This window comes from Toxorhynchites rutilus, chromosome 3 (assembly GCF_029784135.1).
Source record: "Toxorhynchites rutilus septentrionalis strain SRP chromosome 3, ASM2978413v1, whole genome shotgun sequence".
In the NCBI taxonomy this organism is placed as follows: Eukaryota; Metazoa; Arthropoda; class Insecta; order Diptera; family Culicidae; genus Toxorhynchites; species Toxorhynchites rutilus.
In genome coordinates this window covers 150,774,363-150,798,918 of record NC_073746.1, presented here as the reverse complement: position 1 = coordinate 150,798,918, position 24,556 = coordinate 150,774,363, and the positions used below count along the sequence as shown (strand labels likewise).

The window sequence follows — 24,556 nt, the reverse complement described above, 5'->3', positions numbered from 1 at the left end:
ACGCGTGGAAAAAATCGTACAGCGATATTATATCCCTTGAGGTGACCTCATTCTTTTGACTGTAACTTTCCAACGAAATCAAATATCGTAAAATCCTTTTAGGACAAAATTTTTGAGGGCATAAGCTTGCAAATATGCTAAAAAAACGATTTCTTCGACCTTCAAGACCAGGATCCCTCCTTAATAATAGAATAAATAGTTATATGTACACTTAAATTAGAATGTAAGATATTGGTATTAGCGCAGCAAGAATTGCTGTTATCGCTAAGCTTGAAGTCGCCAATTCGTTCGAAACTCCCATCAGCTAGCGATCAACGAAACAACGGGAAACCATAGAAGAATACATGGATGGAATTATGTAATTACCAGAAAAATGACGAAAGCTTATAGATAACAATGATCAATCGCGTTTCAAATCGATCAATAAATAAAAAAAGACAATACTTTTTAAATGACTCAATATTTAGCCTCTCCCTCCGAAAGACTGCGCCAAATTTCGTCCAAATTGAAGACGATCGAATAAATTTTCGAATATTTTCAGATCTTCCAGAGTGGAGAATTACTCAATATCGTGAAGCTACATGTTAAATTTTTTACCGAAACATTGCATTATTTAATAGATTGAAACCCCGTTTACACTCTGAAAGCATCCATTTTTCACTTGCATCGGCAAATTGAAGACAGGAATCACCACCTGCTCTGCAAGTTGATTGTCGGTGGAATGAAATTTCACCGCAACATCGAGCGATTTCATGGCTCCACTTGTTCAGTCTGCGGGGTTGTTCTCGGTGCTCGTGTTAAAATATCATGAATTATAAATAAAACCAGGCACGAAAGTTACTTCCCCATGCATTTCCTCAGAACAGTGAACGGATGGACTCGGTCACATTAGCTCACCGGCACCGGCATCAGAAGGTGTGGAAATATCTCCTTTAGAGCGCAAACTACAAGCAAGCTTCATTTGTTTCTTCCCGGGAAAGTGCAGTCACTCCTCTAAGTCATCGTGGAAAAGAGGTAATTTAATATTTCCCCTGTTTACGAGCATGCTCCTTTCACGAGGATAATTTTCCCTCGCGTGCGTTAGCAAGCAGAATCTTTCGTTACTGTCGGCAGCTGATGCTCCGCGTAAGAAAAGTTTCGTCCTTTGATGTACGGATGCAAGCACAGGTTCGATACTTGTGACTCGCGTGGTAGGTCAAATGGTGTGCTAACGAAGATGTATTTTCCTTCCGAAGACACTTCGTTTCAGGGAAGAACACTGCCTTCTCATTGTAGTTCTACAAAATTTGCGTAATTTTTGCCAGAGCTTCGTTCAGATTTCGATGTCAACCATCAGGATTCATCAGGATTAGAACGATTAGCATTGATGCTGCTTGCCTTACGCTAGTCACGAGCGTCCCCACCCTGAGGGGAATTTTATTGCGCATAGTGAAGAAATCACTTGCAATGATGCAGTGGAAACGATGTTCATAAACAGCTTGTGTTTCTATAAACGCGAGCATTTCGCTAGTTATGACAAAACTAATGTCATTCCACATACCAAATACATTACATTATACTGTGTAATCCGATATTCGGGTGTTTGCGAGGAATGAAGACACAAAAAAAGACTATCTGTAGCTTGTATCTACATTTTTTTCCTTCGGTTTGCGACTTGCTAGCAATTACGAGCCGTTGTCGGTTTAATGCTTTTTCGTGGTATCTAAGGATAATGTGCCCTTTCAGCCACTGATAAGTTTTATTCTACATGAAATTGATCATATCAAGTGCTCTCGGCGATTTATGTCGTACATTAGTTATGTTTGCTTTCAGCATTTTACCTCCACATTGATGCGTGTTTGATTGCGTGTCCATGCTTCCGGCTCCATAGGCAGCGAACAGTGATCGGAGCATATGCCTCGGTGCTATGTTGAGGATTTTTTTTATTCTCGCTAATTTTTCCTAATTACTCCACATAAAACCAATGAAGACATCGAACGAAGAATCCAAAATTGAGATACATTATCCACACATTCCATTCAACTATTAAGTTACCCATTCATGCAGCTCGAATAGGATCTTAAACCATTCCTCGCAAAAATAGACAGCGATTCCAAACAATACATTTTTATTATTGTGATTCCGACATGATTCGATCCCAGCGAATAAGTTACAAAAATACAATAAATGACGATTGGACGATTGACATGACACACAATATGTTCGCTGAATTTTCTCTCCTCCGGGCTCATCATCACAACGCGCTCGCTTTTTACCGCCAGAAGTCGATGAGCCTTCAGGAAGGATATATTTATTTTCGCGGCGAACGACGAATGTAACGATAAAAATAATTGAATTGAATTGGAAGAACGGAAATAAAAAAAAATCTAATAAAAAAACGCCATTGTGTACGCGATACGAGCAACGACGACGATGAGTCCGTACGTATTGAGCACCGAGAGAAAAAAAAAACAGGAATGAAGGGAAGTGAGCTCTTCCACGATTCCGGTGTTCGCCAGTAGTTGGAGCATTTGGTTTAATTCCTCGAAATTATGGAAAATTATAATTCCGTGGAAACCTTTCTAGTGAGATGCCGGGAGCTGAATGTTAAGCTTCAATGCAGGCCACCATAACCTACTTTGAAGTTGAATATCCTTACATCTTCGTTGACGGTGATTACTTCCGAGTGTGGGTGGGGAATGAAAAATTCCTTCCCTCTTTTGAGTGCGAAATTTCCCTCATTTTTTTTTTTATTTCGCAACGTCTACGACGAAACTGAATTGAATTTCGGTTCGTTACAGGAAGTGAATGAAATGCGGAAAATTGGTCTAGACAAAAATGTGGTTTCGGGTGCGGATAATTTTTTTATTTGTATTTGGGCGGAACTTCAGTTCTGTAAGAATTTCACATCACAAACGCTGTCAAATGTCATGCCGCAAATAATATTAGAAGATTGCTGGATACAAAGCACTGGAGCATGAACGAATCCAGACACATTGCAACACAACAAACACGTGTAATCTTTGATAAGTATTAGAGGGTTGTAGCACGGTACTGATTTCGACTTTTGGAAGCCCCTCGTTTCGTTATTTTGAATTTCAGATCCAACACAATCTCTCCTGTGTGGATCTGGGATTCTCTCTTCTTTCTATGTATTGGATGTTTGGCAACGCGAGTGCCGCTCCCGATTTTAGATTTGAGCAACTAGCCAAAATGGGTGCTGGATGTGACGGGGCGGCTGTTTTAGCCAAGACACCCACCTACCAACACTCCGAAAGACTCATGCTTTCCTTTTTTTTGCTATTTTTTCATTTGGATATTTCCCCCAAATGGCAGAGTCTTTCGGCGGGGTTTTCTTGTTCTTCAAATTTCAAAACCCGGCGAGCGCTTCGACTTGAACTCTGCTCGGGAGGTTAAAGGGTATCGCCCGCGAATGCTTGAATGCGCGACCAATGAAAGCGCAGGGGAATTTCGGTATGAATACAAAATAGTTAACATCGTTAACTATTACGTAATTCCGGTTCCAATGAATGTCTCGCTGATCTGAGGATCTTGAGATATGCTTGCCATTCCGACTTCGAAAGTGAAAAAGGCAGGAGCGGATTAGTTTGTTCTGGTGTCGCGAGTTGAAATCCGAAGGTAGATTTTGGTGAAAGGCTACATGTGCTAGTCAGTATGATAAAGTTTCATTTTGTGATTTTTTTTATTTTCATATTTAGAATAGTGATTAAATTTAGTCCAGTAGTTGTTTTCCGTGAATTTAACTCTCCGCTTGTGTCCCCATTGAGCGGAACTGAAGGTAAGCTTCGGCATGTGACATGTGGCTAGCATTAATTTTAATTGTGGCCTGTGTGTGGTGTTCTTTTGACTGTCGTGTGTAGGAAAAAGCCGCTTCTGACCCACGATCGGAGATTGGATTTCCGCCACCTTGTCCGTCAATTCTAGTGGCCGCGCGGAGCGCAAACCATCACTCGCGCATCCAGGGAAGGCGCATCACGACACATCTACGAGTCGAACGCGCACTCAACGCCTACGGACTTACCATTCATCGCCTGGCGTGGAACGGCGATAAGGTAGATTCTCCACGTAAAACCTAGGTAGTGTGAGTAGAAAACTATTTTTACCCTAAAATAACATGCGCATGTAGGGTTAAAAGAACCAAAGAATAAAACCACACACAACTAACAACGCCACACAACAATGCCACATGCAATCGAAGCGTAGAGATTTACCGACGGCGCGCTTATGCTGATCGCTATTAATAAAGGGTTACACAAGATGCGAAATTAGGCTTTGTAGAATAATCGCTGGACTTGAATCAATGGGTCCGATGTTCGAATCCCGTAATAGTTAAATAAAATTGTTCATGTAGTTATTATTTTTCGTTAATTGGAAGTTTCGAAGTAAATGTTGTAAATATAATTAAAACTTGTGGGATAATATGTTGAGTTAGCTGAATGAATGTTGTGTGATAACCAATAATTAGATGTAGACGGAAGTTTTGTGCATTTACTGGCTAGCGGTGTAGCCTAAAAACCCGAATAAATTTCAGATAGGTCACGAGCCCAGGGTTGGGGCTCCTCTTCTGTTGTGGACAACTTTTCAACCCCCGCACCTCGTCCTCTGAAACTTCAAGGTGGGTGGGTTTGGCATCATTGCGTAGGTCCAATGATGAGAATTTTGGCATAAACGGTGTTCATTGGAAACAACCGTATTGCCTCTGTTGCCTGAATTGTGGAACGCGGACAAACGGTGTCGCGGGTCCTTCTTAGCGCAGAAGAGTCGCGGAAATAACCGGGTTTGTGAGAAAAAGGACAAACCCGCCCTCAGTGGGTGTCTCATTGCCGGGCAAGGATAAAACACGGCGGTCGGTCTCCCTCGCGGGAGTGGCGCTTAAGCCGACCGCTTATCTGCGCAAAATCCCCGGTCGCGACGAACTCGCGCGCTTCCCCGGCGTCGCGGGTTACGCTCTGAATTGGTGTCAGACAAGGAGCTTTCGTGTGTAAAATTCTTGATGTTTTCGCTTGTTTCGCACTGCTCAACAAATGTTGGACGAAGTTCCGTTCCCAATTTGAATCGCAAGTGTTTTGGCAATTTCTGATAGTAAGCCAGAGTAGAAGCAATGATTCAGGGAACATCGACCATTCTGTCATTGAACCCTTGCATGCAACTAACATTATCATTTCATATCGGTCTACTTTCGCCAATTGAGTTCAATAACCAACGACACTGAGATGCCTCCATCTGGACACTATTTATCAGAATCATCAATATATGGTGTGATGCATTCGAAAACGTACAAAAAATATAAGGATTTTTAATTTAATTAGACCGGATGAACGAGTCATCTTTTTTTTATTAAATCGTTTATTATTACAGGCTCAGTTACATAAGTTTAAAGGAGCCAAACTCCTATCTGTATTGTTACAAGTATATGTAAACATTTTTTATTAATTCTAATGTTAATGAAGTAGAGAACCGATTACTCGCGGTTTGTTCGAATTTAGAAGGGTGACATGTTTCCTTTAGGCAAAAGAAGAGATATAAAAATATGTTGACAATATTCACACTCACATTCATTACACTCAATTCTTAAGCCTTTCACCTTATTCTATTGTTAGTAGGAAGGGATTTGATTTCTCGCAAAGGAAAAGGAAAAGGAGAATATAAGGATATAAGGAAAATCACAAACGAAAATCGATAACTGGGACATGTAATCAAGGTCTTACCGAGCCAACACATTTCTCACCGGCACATTGGGCTGCCTTCCTCTGGCCCGAAGAGAGTTCTCTAAATTTGATCTGGCAACAAGATACACCTCGCACGACCAAATAACGTGTTCGATGTCATGGTAACCTTGGCCACAAGCACGAACCATGATTTTTTTTTTTTTTATAATTCGTTTATTTGTACAGGCTCAGTTACATAGGTTTAAAGAAGCCAAACTCTCAACTATACTTTTACTATTAACATGTTTTCTTAATTCTACGGTTAATGAAATAGGAAACCGATTACTCGCGGTCGACTCGAGTTTAGAAGGGTGACACATTTTCTTTAGGAAAAGGATGGGATGTAAGGAGATTGTAACCATGTTCACACTCACACTCACACTAACTTTCACATTCATACTCACACATCACACTGAATTCTTAAACTATCCTCACATCTAATATGTATTAACAATTTAACTTATTCTAATGTTAGGGAACCGATAGCTCGCGAAGGACGAAAAGGAGGAGAAAATGGGGGGGAAAGTATGTAAGAACAATCACACTCGAAGATCGATATCTTTAAGGAAAACATATATTTGGGACATGTAATCAAGGTCTAACCGAGCCAACACATCTCTCACCGGCACATTGGGCTGCCTTCCTCGAGCTCGAAGGGAGTTTTCTAAATTCGATCTGGCGACAAAATATAGCTCGCACGACCAAACAACGTGTTCGATGTCGTGGTAACCATGGCCACAAACGCAGAGATTGCTGTCGGCAAGCTTGAAACGAAAAAGCAGCGCATCTAAAGAACAGTGATTGGACATGAGTCGGGAGAAGGTCCGAATAAAGTCCCGACTCAAGTCCAGACTTTTGAACCATGGTTTGAGGCTAACCTTAGGGATAATCGAGTGGAACCACCGGCCCAATTCATCTTCGTTCCACTTGCGTTGCCAGTTAGCGATGGTATTTTTACGAACTAAAGAATAAAATTCATTGAAGGCGATTTGACGCTGATAAATATCGCCTTCAATTGCACCTACCTTTGCTAATGAGTCAGCCCTCTCATTACCCGAAATGGAGCAATGTGAAGGGACCCAGACAAAGGTAATGACATAACAGCGTCTGGATAAAGCACTCAAAATTTCTCGTATTCTCTCAAGGAAGTACGGCGAGTGCTTTTCCGGCCTCACTGAACGGATAGCTTCGACAGAGCTAAGACTATCCGTTACAATGTAATAGTGTTCAACAGGTCGTGAGGCGACGCTGTCCAGCGCCCAGTGTATTGCTGCCAATTCAGCAATATATACTGAGCAAGGATACTGAAGACTGTGTGAGGTGCTAAAAAATACGTTGAACACTCCAAATCCTATGGACTCATTCATAGAGGACCCATCAGTAAAGTACATATTATCACAATTGACACGCCCATACTTTGCTTTGAAGATCGTAGGAGCGATCCTCGATCGAAGATAATCTGGAATTTCATGGATTTTCTCCTTCATGAACAGATCAAAATGTACAGAGGAATTGATGTAGTCAGAAAAACAAACACGGTTGGGAATATACGAAGAAGGATCAACCTGCATGGTGATGAATTCATGATATGAGCTCATGAATCCAGAATGAAAATTTAGCTCGATAAGCTGCTCAAAATTTCCGATCACCAATGGGTTCATAACCTTACACCGGATGAGGAACCGAAGAGATAATAAATTGAAGCGATCTTTTAGTGGGAGTAGGCCTGCCAAAACCTCGAGACTCATGGTATGCGTTGAGGGCATACATCCCAACGCAATACGGAGACAAAGATACTGAATTCGCTCGAGTTTAATGAGGTGTGTTTTGGCAGCTGATTGAAAACAGAAACTGCCATACTCCATCACTGAGAGAATAGTTGTTCGATACAACATTATAAGATCTTCAGGATGGGCTCCCCACCAGGTGCCGGTAATTGTACGGAGAAAGTTTATTCTTTGTTGACATTTTTTACTCAGATACCTAATATGGGCCCCCCAAGTACATTTGGAGTCGAACCAGACCCCAAGATACTTGAATGACATAGCATGAGTGATCGGTTTACCCAAAAGTTGAAGCTTTGGTTTTGCTGGTCTATGCTTCCTAGAAAAAACCACCATCTCTGTTTTCTCCGTGGAGAATTCGATCCCTAGCCCAATGGCCCAGGTTGAAAAATTGTTCAAAGTAGCTTGTAAGGGTCCTTGCAGGTCGGATTCGTTTGATCCTACGACAGACACCACTCCATCATCTGCAAGTTGTCTTAGGTTGCAATTTTGTGTAAGGCAATTGTCGATGTCGCTTACATAGAAGTTGTACAAAAGGGGGCTTAAACATGAGCCCTGAGGGAGGCCCATGTAAGAGATCCGACTCACTGCCGAATCTCCATGAGAAAAATTCAAATGTTTCTCACAAAGCAAGTTATATAACATATTATTCAATAGAGGCGGCAGACCCCGAGAGTGTAATTTGTCTGACAGGACCTCTATTGAAACTGAATCAAAGGCCCCCTTTATGTCCAATAATACTGAAGCCATTTGTTTTTTTTCGGCGTAAGCCATTTGAATTTCTGAAGAAAGCAACGCAAGACAATCATTCGTCCCCTTGCCCCTGCGGAACCCATATTGTGTATCTGAGAGTAGGCCATTCGTTTCAACCCATCGATCAAGGCGAAACAAGATCATTTTCTCCAACAATTTCCGTATACAAGACAGCATTGCTATTGGGCGGTACGAATTGAAGTCGGACGCGGGTTTTCCGGGTTTTTGAATAGCTATAACTCGTACTTGTCTCCAATCATCTGGAACAATATTATGTTCCAGAAACCGATTGAATAAATTCAACAAGCGATGTTTCGCCACACCAGGGAGGTTTTTTAACAAGTTGAACTTAATTCTATCCGATCCTGGAGCCGAATTGTTACAAGAAAGGAGAGCAAGAGAGAATTCTACCATCGAAAACTCGGAATCAAGATCGCACCTATCTTGTGGTATGTCTCGAACAATTTTTTGCACAGGAGCGGAATCAGGACAAACCTTCCGTGCAAAATTAAAAATCCATCGATGTGAATATTCTTCGCTTTCATTCGTTGATGAGCGATTTCGCATGTTTCGAGCCACTTTCCATAATTTTTTCATTGACGTTTCTCGTGACAAACCTCCCACGAAATTTCGCCAATAAGCACGTTTTTTCCCTTTGATCAAATTTTTGAACTGATTCTCAAGGGCTAAATACATTTGAAATTTTTCAGGGGTTCCACGTTTCCGAAAAGCTTTAAATGCATTCGATTTTTCTACATAAAGCTTGGAACATTGGCTATCCCACCATGGATTGGGAGGCCTTCGGCGAATGGTGGAACCTGGGATGGGTTTCGTTTGAGCGCGAACCGCGCTGTCATATATCAAACGAGAAAGGAAGTTATACTCCTCCAATGGAGGTAAACCATCTCTGGAATTGATGGCTAGAGCAATCGCGTCCGCATATTTTTTCCAGTCAATGTGTCTTGTGAGGTCATATGCCATGTTTATAGATTCAGAAGAATTCGACCCAATGGTGATGGAAATTTTGATTGGCAAGTGATCACTACCGTTGGGGTCCTGAATTACATTCCACTTGCAATTTAACGATAGTGAATTCGAGCAAAGCGAGAGGTCAAGAGCACTAGGGTTAGCAGGAGGTTTAGGTACACGTGTTGTTTCCCCAGTGTTCAAAATGGTCATATTGAAGCTGTTACAAAGGTCATATATCAACAATGAACGATTGTCGTCGTACTGTTCCCCCCAGGCAGTTCCGTGAGAGTTGAAGTCTCCCAAGATCAATCGTGGCTCAGGAAGGAGTGAGCACATGTCATCAAGTTGTTTGCGGCTAACCGCAGCTCTCGGAGGCCAATACAAGCTGACAATACAGAGGTCTTTGCCTCTGATGTTTGCATGACAAGCAACAGCTTCGATCCCTCCAATAGTTGGAAGGTCAATTCTAAAAAATGAGTGGCACTTATTGATCCCCAAAAGCACCCCTCCGTATCTATCATCACGGTCCAAGCGTATAATATTAAAATCGTGGAAAGAGATATCATCTCGCGAAGAAAGCCAAGTTTCGGACAGAGCAAAAACATCACAATTGAAGTTATGAATTAAAAATTTGAATGTATCCAATTTAGGGATAAGACTACGACAATTCCACTGTAAAACAGTGATATCTCCGACCTCTCTATTTGAATTAGACATCAAGAGAGATAATCATTGCAAGGAGGGGCCATGTTTGCATCAATTGTTGCAAAATTGTCTTTAATACTGGAAGCATTGAGATGACAATGGTTCTGATGGAGTCGGAAACATTAAAACACTTGAAGATTTGATCCAAAAGGTCAGACAACTTTATAAATCCCGATTGGGAAGTTGAACTGGACGGAAAAATAGGGACAGTTGGGGTTTTTGATGTCCCCTCGAGTGCTGGGTCGTTCGAAGATGAAATATTCCCACGGAAGCCAGGAGGAACCTGATTTTGCTTGTCCGCTGCACTCGATTTTTTAGGCAAGCTAACAGAGGATATAACCGTGGGGACTTGTTCTTGAACTTTGGGAGTGGTCACATTTTTGCGCCGGGGATTCCCTTTGAAAATAAACGGTGTGCCCTCGCTAGCTGTGTCCGCTTCCATTTCATCAACTGGCAACGCGGAAAAGGTATTGTGTGGACGAACCATGATAACGAACAGTGATTGGACATGAGTCGAGAGAAGGTGCGAATAAAGTCCCGACTCAATTCCAGACTTTTGCACCATGGTTTGAGGCTAACCTTAGGGATAATATAGTGAAGCCACCGGCCCAACTAGTCATCTTGTAGATGATGATATACTTATTTGACCTGAACATCCATCTTTGATAGTGAAAAATATCTTTCTTATGTTAAGGGATCGGAACGCTAATTCTCTTCATAGTAGCCTTTTTGCGACTCATCCACTTAAAACCTGTTTAAGTTATAATTTGGTCGCATAAAGGAATTCATTGAATGGAATGAAATTCATTTTGTATGTTTTAAATGAACGTTAAGCGAAAAACAAGTTAAAACTATTCGTCAGATGTTCGGATGAATTTTCTAGCTTTTCGTGTGATACATACTATCCCATTTACCCTAGTGATGAAAGCCTTTGTTTTCTCTCCACAACTACAGATCTCTGGCCAAATCATCAACTTACAGGCAAATTTATCTGCGTAAACAAATTTGAACCAACCCGCAACACCTTCTTTAAGCTTGGTGTTTCACCGGCTCAAATGGAAAAGTGGTGCATATAGCATATACGGTTACCAGCAGTACTGTGTAGAGAATGATGGGATGTATCACACGAAAAATTTGATAATCCTTTATTTTTTCTAGTTCATTTAGAAAAAACTACAAAATGACATCTTTCCCTTTTTTGTACGTTATTTCCATGCTTTGAAATGTCCTACTTCATGCGTCCAAATTATAATTGCAACAGGCTTTAGTCCACCGATCCTTTCAGAAGTAGTAACACTTCATGAAAACTGCTTTTGGAATGCATTATCTCTCCAGTTTTCTCAAATCGGAAAGAAAGTTGAGATATCGAGTTCTAGAGTTCCTTATCACATAGAACAATTCCACGCCAAATCAGCCGGCCGCTGACCCGACCCTCTCCGATTTTTTAGAATCACAATTCTATAATCATACAATCAATTTGAATTGTGACTGATTTTTTAAAAGGTCGTATTCAAAATCATTAATCTTTCTTTAAAAAAAAAAGCTAACCCATTCTAGGCCAAGCGTTCCAAAAATCGAACAGCAAATTTGATAATTTTTCATGTCTTTGGAAAGCAACAAGATGGTAATGTTTTTGCACCAAAAGATAGTTTAATTTATTAGCAACCACTTACCATCGATTTTATTCAATTATGTATAACTTTATTGGGCAATAACTTCGTCCTAAAGCAAGTATGTTTGGAAGGTATTTTAAATGTCAATTAAAACACCCAATAAAATACAAAAATATGTGAACTTTTCTACACTATTACTTTGATAAAAAAACATACATTGTGATGTAGCACAAAAATCATTCGATTGAGCCTCCTACAGTAAAATAACAGTCGGGGAAATTGAGTGTTCGAAAAATCGAACGTTGGCCATAACGTACATTTTTTTCTGCTAAATCAATACCAACACATCTAACCTCCGCAGCGCATTTTGGTTTGTTTACTTTAGAAGACAGAACGTTTTTAATTTATTTTTGCATTTTCAATTGTGAATGTTTGCAAATATCGACTAATTTAACAAATTTTATTGAAAATGTGCATGATGTTTTATCCGCAATAACCTTATTATGGAGGCCCGTAAAATTTCGTGTGCGGATGAACTGAAGGAAATGATCAGTACGTGTAACGAGGATTTTAAGGAGATTTCTGGTGTGAATATTCTTACGCCGGACCGAATAATAACCTCTCAACCCTCTATGCCATTGTGTTTACGTCGCTTTTTGATACTATGCATGTTTAGGAAAATGTTCGATTTTTCGGGATATTGATAATTGGGAACTACCAATTCTTAAGCATTGACTCCACAGCCAATAATAAAAATAACAGTATATGCTTTCGTATGAAATAAATAGCCTTTCAGTACTAAGTTAAAATTACATGGAATAAGAAATGTCATATCTCACCTTGGGTGGATTAATTTAAGTTTATACTTAGAGACCTCCACTCCTCTGTGCTTGTTCGTCCCGGAATGTTAAATTGATGCATTTATGAATACCGTATATTTGCTAATTGAAGTGACATTTAGTTCGCAGTATGTTTGTACTTGCAAAAAAAAGTGCGGGTTTCGGCCAATGTTCGATTTTTCGAACAGTCATTTTCCGAAAACGGAAGATGGGAAAAAATAATTCTTAAACATTGGGGTTTCTCTAGCGTCAATAATCGTAATTACCCTAATGGCTTTCCCAAAAAAATATTTTTTACATCTTGGTCGTTAATGGGTTAACCAAAATCCAGATACCTGATTAAACCACAGTAACGTCTCGGTTTTATCACGCTTAAAAAATATTCGCGTGATATAATTGAAACTTGAAACGTTGTATATGAGTAATTCCAAATGAAATCGTCCTAAAAATGCAGAATTTAAAAACATGTATTTTTGAATCGAACGACTGTTTGTATTCCGTTTGGGTTGGAGGAAATATCCTATAGTGTCTTGGAAAGAGTTATAGAGTATTGATGTTCAAACGTGAAAAAAATATACACTGAGAAAAAAAATAGTACTCTTTTTTTATTTACAAAAAAAACTTTTATTTGCAATATCTAAAATATGTATTTTTTTATTTTATTTTTTTTTTCATATAAAATAGAAGTCATGTAGAAAATTAAAAAAATTAGTCCAAGATGGTAAAACTATTTTTGGTGAACTGTGAGGGACATCGAATTTTTATGAATTTTCGAAACTTTGAATTTTTGTATGTTAACAATCATTCGATATTGACATGAAAATTGGTATGTAGGGGTTTCTGAGGTCGGGGAAGGGCATTACTCGAGAATCAATCAAGCAAGAGGAACCAAAATTGTGCTTGTGGAGGTTTCAGAGGGAGGGAGGGGGGTATGTGGTTTTCATAACTCGAGAACTAATCAGGCAAATTGAACCAAAATTTGCATATGGAGGTTTTAAAAACAATAAATGTTTCTATGGTAATTCGACACACTTACCCCCTCTCTAAGGGTAAGGGGACTGCCAAACAAAGTGAACACAAACTTTTGCATAACTCAATAACTGATCAAGCAAATGGAGCCAAATTTGAAATGTGAGGGTTTTTCATGTACGAGAATTTTTTTCTATGATGGTATGACACCCCTCCCTCATCTGGAATGGAGAGGGGGTCCCATTAAAATAATAAATATATTCCAACCAAACATGACAAAACAGAAAATTCGAATAATTCAATTCGCATATGTTCTACAATTACATATTGACAAGCGTTTTTAGTCCATTTGATGTTTGCTCTAACGAAATTGGTCTCCGTTCGAAAATGGAAATGTGATAAAACGCACTCCTATATCGTCTTCTATCTAGATAAACAAAAATAGATCGCCGAATATGTTGAAAAGAGCAAAACTCGAGAGAGGAATTGTTCGGGCTGTCTCAATTCTATCGTATTTTCCGTATCAAACATTTATTCCATGTAACGGAGAAACATGTTATTTGCAAGTGGTTGAAAAATTTTAAACGAGAATTGTGTCTGAAAATAATTTGATATTATAATGACAAGTTTTGGTAGAAGTACTAGGAATTTTATAGTAAAAGGTAATTTCAACGGGTAGATTAGAAGATCAATCAATGAACAATTCTGCGATTGGACCCATGAACAGCGCTTAGTAAAAAAATGTGGATGTGATAACGAAAAATAAATTTTGGGCGGGATGAAGTTTGCCGCGTCAGCTAGTTTACTATAAAAAGACAATAAATTAGAAATATTGTTTTAAATATCTCGAGAATGGCTGCATTTAGAAGGATATTGATAATGAGTTTTTTTGTTTTAAATCACATCAGGATTCAAAATTTGTGGCTAAAAATGATGATTGATATACAAAAATCCGAAGTTTCGAAAATTTATAAAAATTTGATGTTCCACAAAGTTCGTCAAAAATAGTTTTACCATCTTGGACTATTTTTTTAAATTTTCTACATGGCTTCTATTTTATATGAAAAAATAGAAAAAAAATAGAAGCTGGTTGTACCCTTCCTTTAAAGTAAAATATAAAATTCTACCTTTAGCAGCATATTTTTTATTTGTCTTATACTGCCGTTCTACGCATAGTTGTCCCATGTTACTTTTTGACAATTTTCACTTTTCTTCATAAAACGATGTTCTTATACCCAATCTTCCGGAAAAACACAAAAAAGGTATTGCTTGTTCCCAGATTTTAAAACAATGTTCCATTCGCTCTATTAATTCTGAGTTATGCAGAAATTTGTGTTTTGTTTATTTGGGAGCCCCTCCTTTCAGTGGAGAGAGGTATGTCAAACCATCATAGAACCATTTCTTGTACCCAAAAATAGGCATTGTTTCAAGAATTTCTACTCACGACAAAAGCAAGTACTTCACGTGAACTCCAATTGGGAACGTCCTCTGCCTTTATTCTTGCAGTGATCAAATGTCTTCGAAATCTAGGTAATCTCTTGCTCACAAACATCCTCTACAACTTTCGAGCAAATTGTTCCAGTTGTTGTTCATCCGCTAGAATTTAATTATTTTGGTTTAATAGTTGCCAAAAAATGTTACATTCGGGGGATTGGAATTCGGATGAATGTCTTTCGGATAGCTGTCGTTCGGGTAAATGTTACACAATCCAACTGATCATCCAACACCCATTCTGATGCCGAATTACTGTTGCCAGCATCGCTGCCCCTGTGTGAAAGAGCACGATACTTTATGCTGCGCAACGGGGTGTGCGATCCGATTGTGTCACATTTACCCGAAACCCACTCACCCGAAAGACACTTACCCGAAAGACATTCACCCGAATTGCACTCGCCCGAATGTAACAAATACCCGAATGCGACAGCTACCCGAATGTAACACCTACTCGAACCAATACTTTACCCGAATGCGACATCTACCCGAGTGCGACATTTACCCGAATTCGAAAATTACCCGAATGTAACATTTACCCGAATGAGACAGTCACTCGAATGTAAAAATTACCCGAAAATGTCATCTACCCGAATGCGACACTTACTCGAAAATATTCAAAAAATACGCAAATTTTATTATTAGGAAGCATTTGAATATTTATTTTTGATGAGTGTTTTATAAAGATAACGTTTGTCTTGTTAATTGATTTCCTCAAGCCTCAAACCGCCGCAAGCAAACTTGTGTTTCACCGATTGCCCGGTTAGTTTGAAACATATGAAACGATCCTCTAGTTAGCATACCTTTATTATTATATCACGTTTGTAACCAGACAATCAAAATATACATAATTAACCGGGCAAACGTAATGCACCAGGTAAACGTATACGTAAACGTAGGATCGTCTCCTATGTTTCAAACAAACCGGGCAATCGGTGGAATACAGGTTTGCTTGCGAGAGGCCTCCATATTCCATAACCCATGTTCATTTCTGAATGATCTCTTGATCTCTTAAAAATCAATACGGAACGGAATGAAGACCGCATGTCAATTATGCCTACACTAATTTCTAAAAATCATACAGCGAAATCTTCAACGTCTTTTTAGAATTTCCTCATTACAATTTCTCATTTTAATTCGTATTTTTGTTGCTTTTTCATGTTTTTTTTTCCAAAATACATATTTTTATAAAGGCTTATATGGCGTTAGCCTCACGGGGCCGCGAGTTCAATACTTTGACAATTTTTCTTATTATCTATGTTAGTAATATGTAACCGATTACTCGCTGTTGGCTCGAGGTTAGTATTACAAGTGTTTTCGTAATTGGGATGTTGCTGTCTCCAATGCTCTGTACGTGTGCCCGACACGGGATACTTCCTATTGGGATGCAGCTGATCATTAATCAGCAACGCCCCCCTAGTCTGTACCCCATATCTAGCGTGGTGCGTCTTTCTCGACTCGAGGAATCCAGGATAGAATGGTCACTAGCCGGCGCAATCATCAGTTCGTGTAGAGTTGTCATGAGCGGTACAACCTTTGACTCTTGTTGAATGATCAGTGGACTGCACAACCTTTGGCCCGTGTGTCTGTAAAGAGTGTGTGTATGTATTGCCGCGACTAAGTAAAAGTTTATCGATCGGATAGGAGGGATATGAAACGGGGACACAACGAAGGAAACATCATTAAACGTTGACATCGGCGTTTCTGAGGAACAGGTATAGATGAAGCAGAAGATCAGGATCACGGCTACCTAAGATATCCCGGACGGGGATCTCCGATTGTCTGCCTTGTGCTCTCAGTGCTCTAGAGAGCTGAGAGCGAGCAGTATGGAACCGGATACACGACCAGACAACATGCTCGATGTCGTGGTAGCCATCGCCACAATCACAAAGATTGTTTGCTGCGAGCCCAATGCGATAGAGATGCGCGTTTAGGTTGTAGTGATTGGACATAAGCCGAGATATCACGCGAATGAAATCACGACCTACATTCAATCCCTTGAACCATGCCCTCGTCGAGACCTTAGGGATAATCGTGTGTAACCAACGACCGAACTCATCTCCACTCCACATGCGCTGCCAACTTACGAGCGTGTACTGACGAGGAATGTGGAAAAATTCATTATAAGCAATTTGCCTTTCAAAAAGAGTGCCTTCTAAAGCACCCACCTTAGCTAGCGAGTCCGCTTTCTCATTCCCCGGAATCGAGCAATGAGAGGGAACCCATGCTAAGGTAATCTTGAATAATTTTTCGACCAAAACACTCAATAGTTGTCTTATTCTTGTTAGGAAATAAGATGAGCGTTTATCAACCTTCATTGAGCGGATTGCCTCTAATGAGCTGAGACTCTGAAAAAATAAAATAGTGGTCGATGGGCAATGTTTCAATGATCCCCAGTGCGTAGTATATCGCACCCAGTTCAGCCACATACACGGAACAAGGATCTTTGAGTTTGAAAGAGGCACTGGAATTTTCATTGAAGATGCCAAAGCCAGTGGACCCGTTTATGAATGAACCGTCAGTAAAGAACATTTTATCAGATCTAACTTTGCCCCCATATTCTGCCGAAAATATCGGCGGAAAAGAATCTGATCGTAGATGATTTGGGATTCCATGGACTTTTTGTCGCATGGACAGATCAAAAATGACAGAGGAATTGCAAAAGTATGGGAAGCAAACTTGGTTGGAGATGCCTGGTGAAGGGTGCACGTCGTGGGTAAGGTACTCATGGTATAAAGACATAAAACTTGACTGAGGAATCAGTTGGAGTAGATTTTCGATCAAATACGCAATGTGTATTCCCCAGGTACATTTAGAGTCAAAATATACTCCAAGGTTTTTGAAAAACATCGAGTGCTTGATCGTTTTGCCGGATAGGTGAAGCTGGGATTGGGCGGGTTCGTGCTTCCTAGAAAAAACGACCATTTCGGTTTTCTCCGTAGAGAATTCGATACCCAGCTTGAGAGCCCACGTGAACAGGTTGTTCAGGGTATCTTGCAAGGATTTTTGCAGAACGGCGGGATTATAACCCGTGATGGAAATAACTCCATCGCCTGCAAGTTGTCTCGGCGTGCTTTTTCATGTTGTTTTGATTTTATCTTATTTATCAACAGGAGATTCGACAAAACACATAATCTGATTTGTCGAAATTTTTACTTCTTCATTCGGGTAAACATTATATTCGGGTAAATGATGCATTCGGTTAATTGTCGCATTAGGGTATTTGTTACATTCGGGTATTTGCTGCATTCGGGTAAATGTCCATTCGGGTATATGTTGCATTCGGGTATTTGTTACATTCGGGTGAATGTGCTTCGAGTAAACGTGTTTCGGGTGAGTGGTATTCGGGTGAATGGGACACAACCGTGCGATCCAGGAGGCAACGCATCAATGATGTGCTAACGGACATTTCGGTAGAGTGTGACGGACGTGACGGGATACGTAACAAAATTTCTTTTTTATTCCTAAATAAATTTACCCGCACCCTATATGTTTGAGTAGCTAGTTTCGATTGTTGGACCGAATGAGGTGTTTTTCCTGAGCTAAGATGATAAATCACATCTTATTATGAGTTAAACAGCAGCCAGTAAGCAGAGCCGATAAATGCATCTAGAATATCGCTTTAATCTACCGGATCATGGTTTTGTTATGGCTACTAAACAAAAACTCATTCCGTTTGTTAACGCAGGTTGCAAAATAAGGGTAGGGAACTAGGAAGCAGTTCAATACAGTGGTCCAATGTACGTTGCAGTTCGTTCAGGAAGGCACTGTTCTTCGAACATATTTTCTCATGGGCTCGATTTAAGAAGGGTGTGTGAGCTGCCTGAATTCGTATTTATTCGGTATCAAGGAATAATCAAGCCAGAAATCATAATTAATGCGGATGGAGGACCAGATGAAAACTTTCGTTTTGAAAAGGCCATAGATATTTTCTTTTTATCATTTTAATCAATTGAATCATGATGCAATAATCGTTGCTACAAATGCTCCAGGGAACAGTGTAGTCCATCGAGTTGAACGTCGGATGGCTCCTCTTTCCCGGGAGACAACAGGTTCAATACTTCCTCATGATCAAGAGGGATCTCATTTGGATGAAAAACTCAAAACAAGTAACCCGGAACTGGAAACGAAACATTTTGAGTATGGGGAATCGTTAGCTGATGTGTGGAATGAAAACCACATTTTTAGCGTTACGTTATTTGTGCACCACGCCTAATCAGCATGTGGTGTCACACAAACGTTTATCGCAGAATAGAGTTAAATCTCGAGTAGACTTGCCACTAAAAATACAGTGGAAGTGTATTACTTGATCTAGATATCTCAATCGGTATCACATCGCACTTAACAGATACGTTTAGTTTTGTTTCCATTCATTCCAAGGGATGCATCTTTAATGATTTCGAGTAATAACACTGAACCAAAAAAGTAAGAAATTTCACAAACGGAAAAAAACTGTACCAATCTTTTTCATGACGAAAATCTGTAATCTGTACCGTACGAATATGTACCAAAATTATCGAACAAATCTGTACCTTTCCAGATAAATCTGTGAGTTTGGCAACACTATTCTCAATCCAAGTGCTTATCAAAACGTCGTAAGAAATGATGCTTTGGATCGGCGAGGATCCTCTAGGAACGATAGTGCTATCGACGAAGAACATCATGCCAATGTCAAACTTGCAAAATTTTGGTAGGGAGCCAAGTATTGTTCTATCAACTCATTGCGGTTGATTTTTAATCAGATGATGTAACAATCGGGAAGTTTCAGGATTATTTTTGAATAGTCAGGCAAAAGCGAGTGTGCGAGCAACGTACCAAAAATTCTGAAAAATCAGAATGGTTGGTAAATATCACTTCTTCTAAACTAGCAAGGGGATTCACATTTCGAAGACGAAAAGAACGATCCGCGTTCCGGCGTACATTTCTATCGTGATTGGCTGTCTGACTCCGTGAGGAACCGAATAATAAGCCTTCGATGTATTGCTTGCTGAGAAGCAAATGTGGTGATTTCACGACTATTCACCCTCCCAAGAATTTATGAAATGTGAAATTTAGTAGAATGAATTCAATGAACAAAGTTTACATTTTCCATGTGAATTATTTTAATTTATCAATCGAATAGGAAAGATTGTAAGACATGGAGAAGTAAAACCGCTATACCGTCCCAACAAAAACAAACTTGCAGTTATAAAACATCGAATACACTCATACCGAGCATTGGATATACGTCAAACTATCTCGTTCATTGGTTTTGAAATACTCCGTCGACTTTTGGATCCAACCGATAACTCCCCCTACGGAATGTCACATAAATCAAAATTTATTCCTTCCTCGGTAAATCCAATTATGAAGCATCGGGCAGGAGAACCTACCGAGGGCGTTTCACGTGGGCCGTGGCACGCTGCCGGTGTGTCTCACACACAAAGAAACCAAACGTTCGCCGTGCGAGCGTCATGGCTAGCAACTGTAATCCTGACAACGTGGCTGCACCCATTTATTCCTCGTGGGGATTTACGAGTAAATCCTCAACAGCTCGGCGGTTGAACCGATACGGTATCGATACAAAAGCGGACATTTTACCTTGTTCCGACCCCAAACATGTTTTGCCGAACATACGACAGGATAAACGCACTAAAATTACATTATGAAAACAAAACGCGGGAATGCTGTGTTCTAAAACTGGTATCGGTCGAAATTCATGGCCTAACTCGGCACATGTTGATTGTGAATCTCGGTGCAGCTCAAAATAGCACACAATTGCTTCCCAATGCCCCGTTTGCAATTATGTGCTATTTATACACATGTCAGTCGAAAGTGTTGCCGCGGAAAACGTTTCCAAAAACGTGCTTACAGTTCTAGTGTCGAAATAGCTGACGTTATTTTCGACGCCGTTATCGGTTTTATTTCCACCATTTGGCGTCATGAGGAGCCGGGGATGGGAGGAAGTTTAAATCTCACGTTACACTGCAGTGGATCTGACAGGACTTTTGGAAACACATAAAGCTCGCTGCAGTTGACTGTGTGACGAAATGACGAAAATTCCACCTATCAAAAGCAAAGAAAGTGCAGCTGGTGTGAGCAGGACGGATGTTCCAGTGCTCTGTCATTTGATCTGCAGTGCGGAAATCGAAAGAGGATTAGTGGACTACCTGCATGAGAGTGGTTGCTCTGAAATGTGATATCGTCATCGGTAACGTGTATTTTGACCTTGAGAAATTGAGCACAACTAATTAAGTCAATTAAGACAACGCTTCAAATTCCTCCGAAAAATGCACGATATTTGCTTACCACTTGGGGTCATAGGGAACAGCTTCTGGTCGATTTCGCTGGCCGCCGTCGACGAAGATGAGTTGTTGTTGCTGGAGGGGCTGAGCGGTGGCAGCGCGTTGCCATGTGAATCGACCATTCTGCCGGCCCTCGAGGCGTTCCGTTGCCCACATATGGTGGCGAGATCCAGCCGGGATCCGGACAGGTGTGTATCCCGCTCGCGACGACACTTGTCGTTATCCAGCTGAACCTGCGATTTGGGGAAATAAAAAAGAAATCCGTTAGTTGAATCGCAACTGTTATAAAATGGAATAATTTAAAACATTTCGCACAGTTTGCCGGCGAACATTATACTGCTGCCTACAAACAGGCGCTTTCGGGGCGTTGCATTTGATCACTTGTGTTTTCGTTGCTTTTGAACGATTTTGATTGGAAGCGGTGAATAAACATTTACACTTCCGCGCGTGAATTGCTGACAATGCACATTCCATTGGGCCTTTTATTTCTAATCTATGAACGCATTTGTCAGTGGAATACGCTAGTAGAGAATTCTTTGAATAGGACTACGGATGATTAATAAAACATGAACGGGGAATATAAATAGGGGAAATGTGTATGATACGCGCCTACCGGGAACAATGCAGCCTAAAGTTCCATGACAGAATAACTTGATTTTCATTATATACGATTAGTTATGCCTCGAGAACGGGTAAAACGTGTTATCTTAGGATAAAACTTAGGTATAATGTTTCACTCTGAATTGCATGTAGTTTTATGTTTTTGACGTCTTTCATTAAGGGTGCCAAATCCGAAAACAGGTTACGTTTTTATGAAATAAAGTTAACGTTAATAACTATTTTGCCGCGAATGGATTTAGGCGATTTACATGCCAAACGAATCGGAAGTTCTCTAAGGGTGGGTTTAGACTAGTGATATATTCATGTGAAGAAATATGATGCCATTTATAGAAATCGCATCAACCGCTTACACTAGCGTGAACTTCTATAATGAATATATGCATATTTTCGGTGAATTTATTCACCTGAAGTAGAACTGCATCCAACTTCAGTGATTTCTCACCAGTGAGAAATTCACAAGCGTTTACATATGCTCAATTTATTCAAGTTATATATACCTCGAATAAGTGTATCATATTTATTCTCACCCGTTTACACCTATTTTCACGTGAATAAATCCATCTATAGCTATAGATCTCCCTAATGTAAACCCGCCATAAGATTTGTTTGATATGCTATACATTACAATCCCATAGTCTCTATATGGTTTAAATTGATGAAAATTGGAAGCATTCCCATTTCCTCATACATTATTTGTTCTGTCCATTTGTGTGCTTTCCCGAACAGAACTGTCAATAACGAGCAACAAAGGGTAAATTGTAAGATGTAAAGCCTCCGTGAACAAAGGAAAAGAAGATGAATGAAGGCGAACATTTGCCTGGAGTATAAACAGTGGATCTCGCTGAGCCAAACTTTCATTCTTCGTGAGGAAATCGACTGAAAAACATCGTTATTGGGCGAGCTGAACGGCGAGGGATCGAATGCCTTCCTCAAGGCTATGAGGGTGGAAGAGTAATATTATGGATAAAGTAAAGTTTTCCAAGGGCCTTTTTGAAGGCTAGAGGCGAATGCACTGAAGAATGTTAAAGTCTCAAGCAAGGAAGGAAGACAAACTTTCAGTATCGTTCTGTATTCAAAGCAATGAATGTCACTTGTTCTTCTTTGGTTAGTGTCATCACATGTCTTCGTTCCGGATTGAGCTGTGGACGCGACCAAATTACTCACTCATTGATGTCTCTAGCATTGCAATCATTGCATTAAGGTTCTGAGCTACACAATTGTGTGAGGAATCATCAAGCGTGGCTATCGTCAGCTCACCAAGAAAAAAAAAAAGTTCTGGAATTTTGTCAGTGATTTAGTTTCGCATGACGGTAGGAAAACTCTCTCCACAAAGGATGATATCTAAGCTAATCTAGACTGGCGATATTAACAGAAAGGGCTTCTGTTGAGAAGAGCGCAAAACGGAGATAAGAGTGTGTATATTTAGTTGCTTCAAGCCATCGATAAATGGATATTTGTGTGCGTACATGCGTGCTTCATAACCGGTACGTAAAAATAATGCATCTTTGCAACGCTGAAACCCTATTTGTATCTGATCCCGTGTGCATTGGCCCTGTAACGATGCAAATTTTAAAAAAATCGCCTAATTTTTTCATGCTATGATAGATGATTGTTTTGTGTTGCAAATTATGCAGTCGTAATTATAAATATAAACAAGGAGGAGAGATAGCGAGAGGGAAATATTTACGCTAGGGTATTAGTAATGAATCTCTGCTGAGGCAAATATTCAGCCTTTTTCCAAGCAGTCAACATTGTTTGTTTTCTGTCATCAATGCATTGAACTGACGCTATGGTGAAGTAGGTGTTAAGGTTGTACACCAAACAATTATTTGGGGAATACCGAGTTATTCAATAAGTTATATTAAATTATTAATTTATTTGGACGCGCGTGCCAGTCGCACAACTGCTTCCAACTAGGATTGCATTTGCGCTATCTTGATCATAATGAAGCAGTGCTACCAATTCAGATGGTTTACATATCAATTTAAAGCAAATGAACTATCTCATTGAAAAAATATTACACCTGCAACGAAATTGGATTTTGTTTTGATATTTATTCATTATATTCTTTTTTTATTGTTTACATGGTTTAGAAAATCCCTTTTTTACCATTTTTCCAAAACTGACTTTTTTCAAAAAAATCATAATCTTTGAACTACTCGACCGATTTAGATGATCAACATGTCAAATTGAAGTTAGCTTTAGTATTATACCTGCGAATACATTGTATTTTGTTTTCGTAATTATTGATTGTATTTTTTTCCATAGTTTACATGATCTCGGGACCAAGGGCTCTATATATTTTTAATTTTTTTTTTGATAACATATTCAAAAATCAGAGAGGCGTTTTATTTTTGTTCTAGAATTATAATTTTTCAAAATTAACTGATGGTCCGAAAAATCATTTATTTACAAATGAAACACAAATTTCTGCATTACTCGAGGATTAATCAAGCAAATGAAACCAAATTAGGCATATGGAGGTTTTAGGGTGCAATAAATGTTTCTATGGTGGTTAGACTCTCCACCCCCCTCTCTATGGTGGGGCTGCCATACAAGTGAAACACAAATTTCTGCATAAGGCTTCGTGCACAAATTACGTAACGCTAAAAATCCGGATTTTGGACCCCTCTCACCCCTACGTAATGCAATTTCCTATCTCTAATACACAGAAAGTAACGCAATCTTGACAAACCCCCCCCCTCCCTTATCGCGTTACGTAATTTGTGCACGACACCTAACTCGAGAATTAATCAAGAAAATGAAACCAAATTTGGTATGTGAAGGTTTTAAGGTACAATAAATGTTTTTACGGTGTTT

General features: G+C 39.7%; 1 protein-coding gene and 1 long non-coding RNA gene across 11 annotated transcripts in view; one reads left to right on the top strand and one right to left on the bottom strand.

The window, feature by feature from the left end:
- Positions 1-24,556, bottom strand: part of LOC129780200 (dual specificity tyrosine-phosphorylation-regulated kinase 2) — a 319,853-nt gene that overhangs the window by 80,459 nt on the left and 214,838 nt on the right. For all 10 annotated transcript variants that reach the window (XR_008743863.1, XR_008743864.1, XM_055788217.1 and 7 more), the window contains one exon: positions 21,120-21,348. Coding sequence is in view for 8 of the 10 variants with exons in the window: in XM_055788217.1 (XP_055644192.1) it covers positions 21,120-21,348 (229 nt within the window). In the remaining 2 variants the exon portion in view is untranslated. The remainder of the gene's footprint in view (positions 1-21,119; positions 21,349-24,556) is intronic.
- LOC129780203 (uncharacterized) lies at positions 3,329-4,899 on the top strand. The gene is made up of 3 exons (XR_008743866.1): positions 3,329-3,618; positions 3,699-3,778; positions 3,861-4,899. It is a non-coding gene; the product is annotated as an uncharacterized LOC129780203 (long non-coding RNA).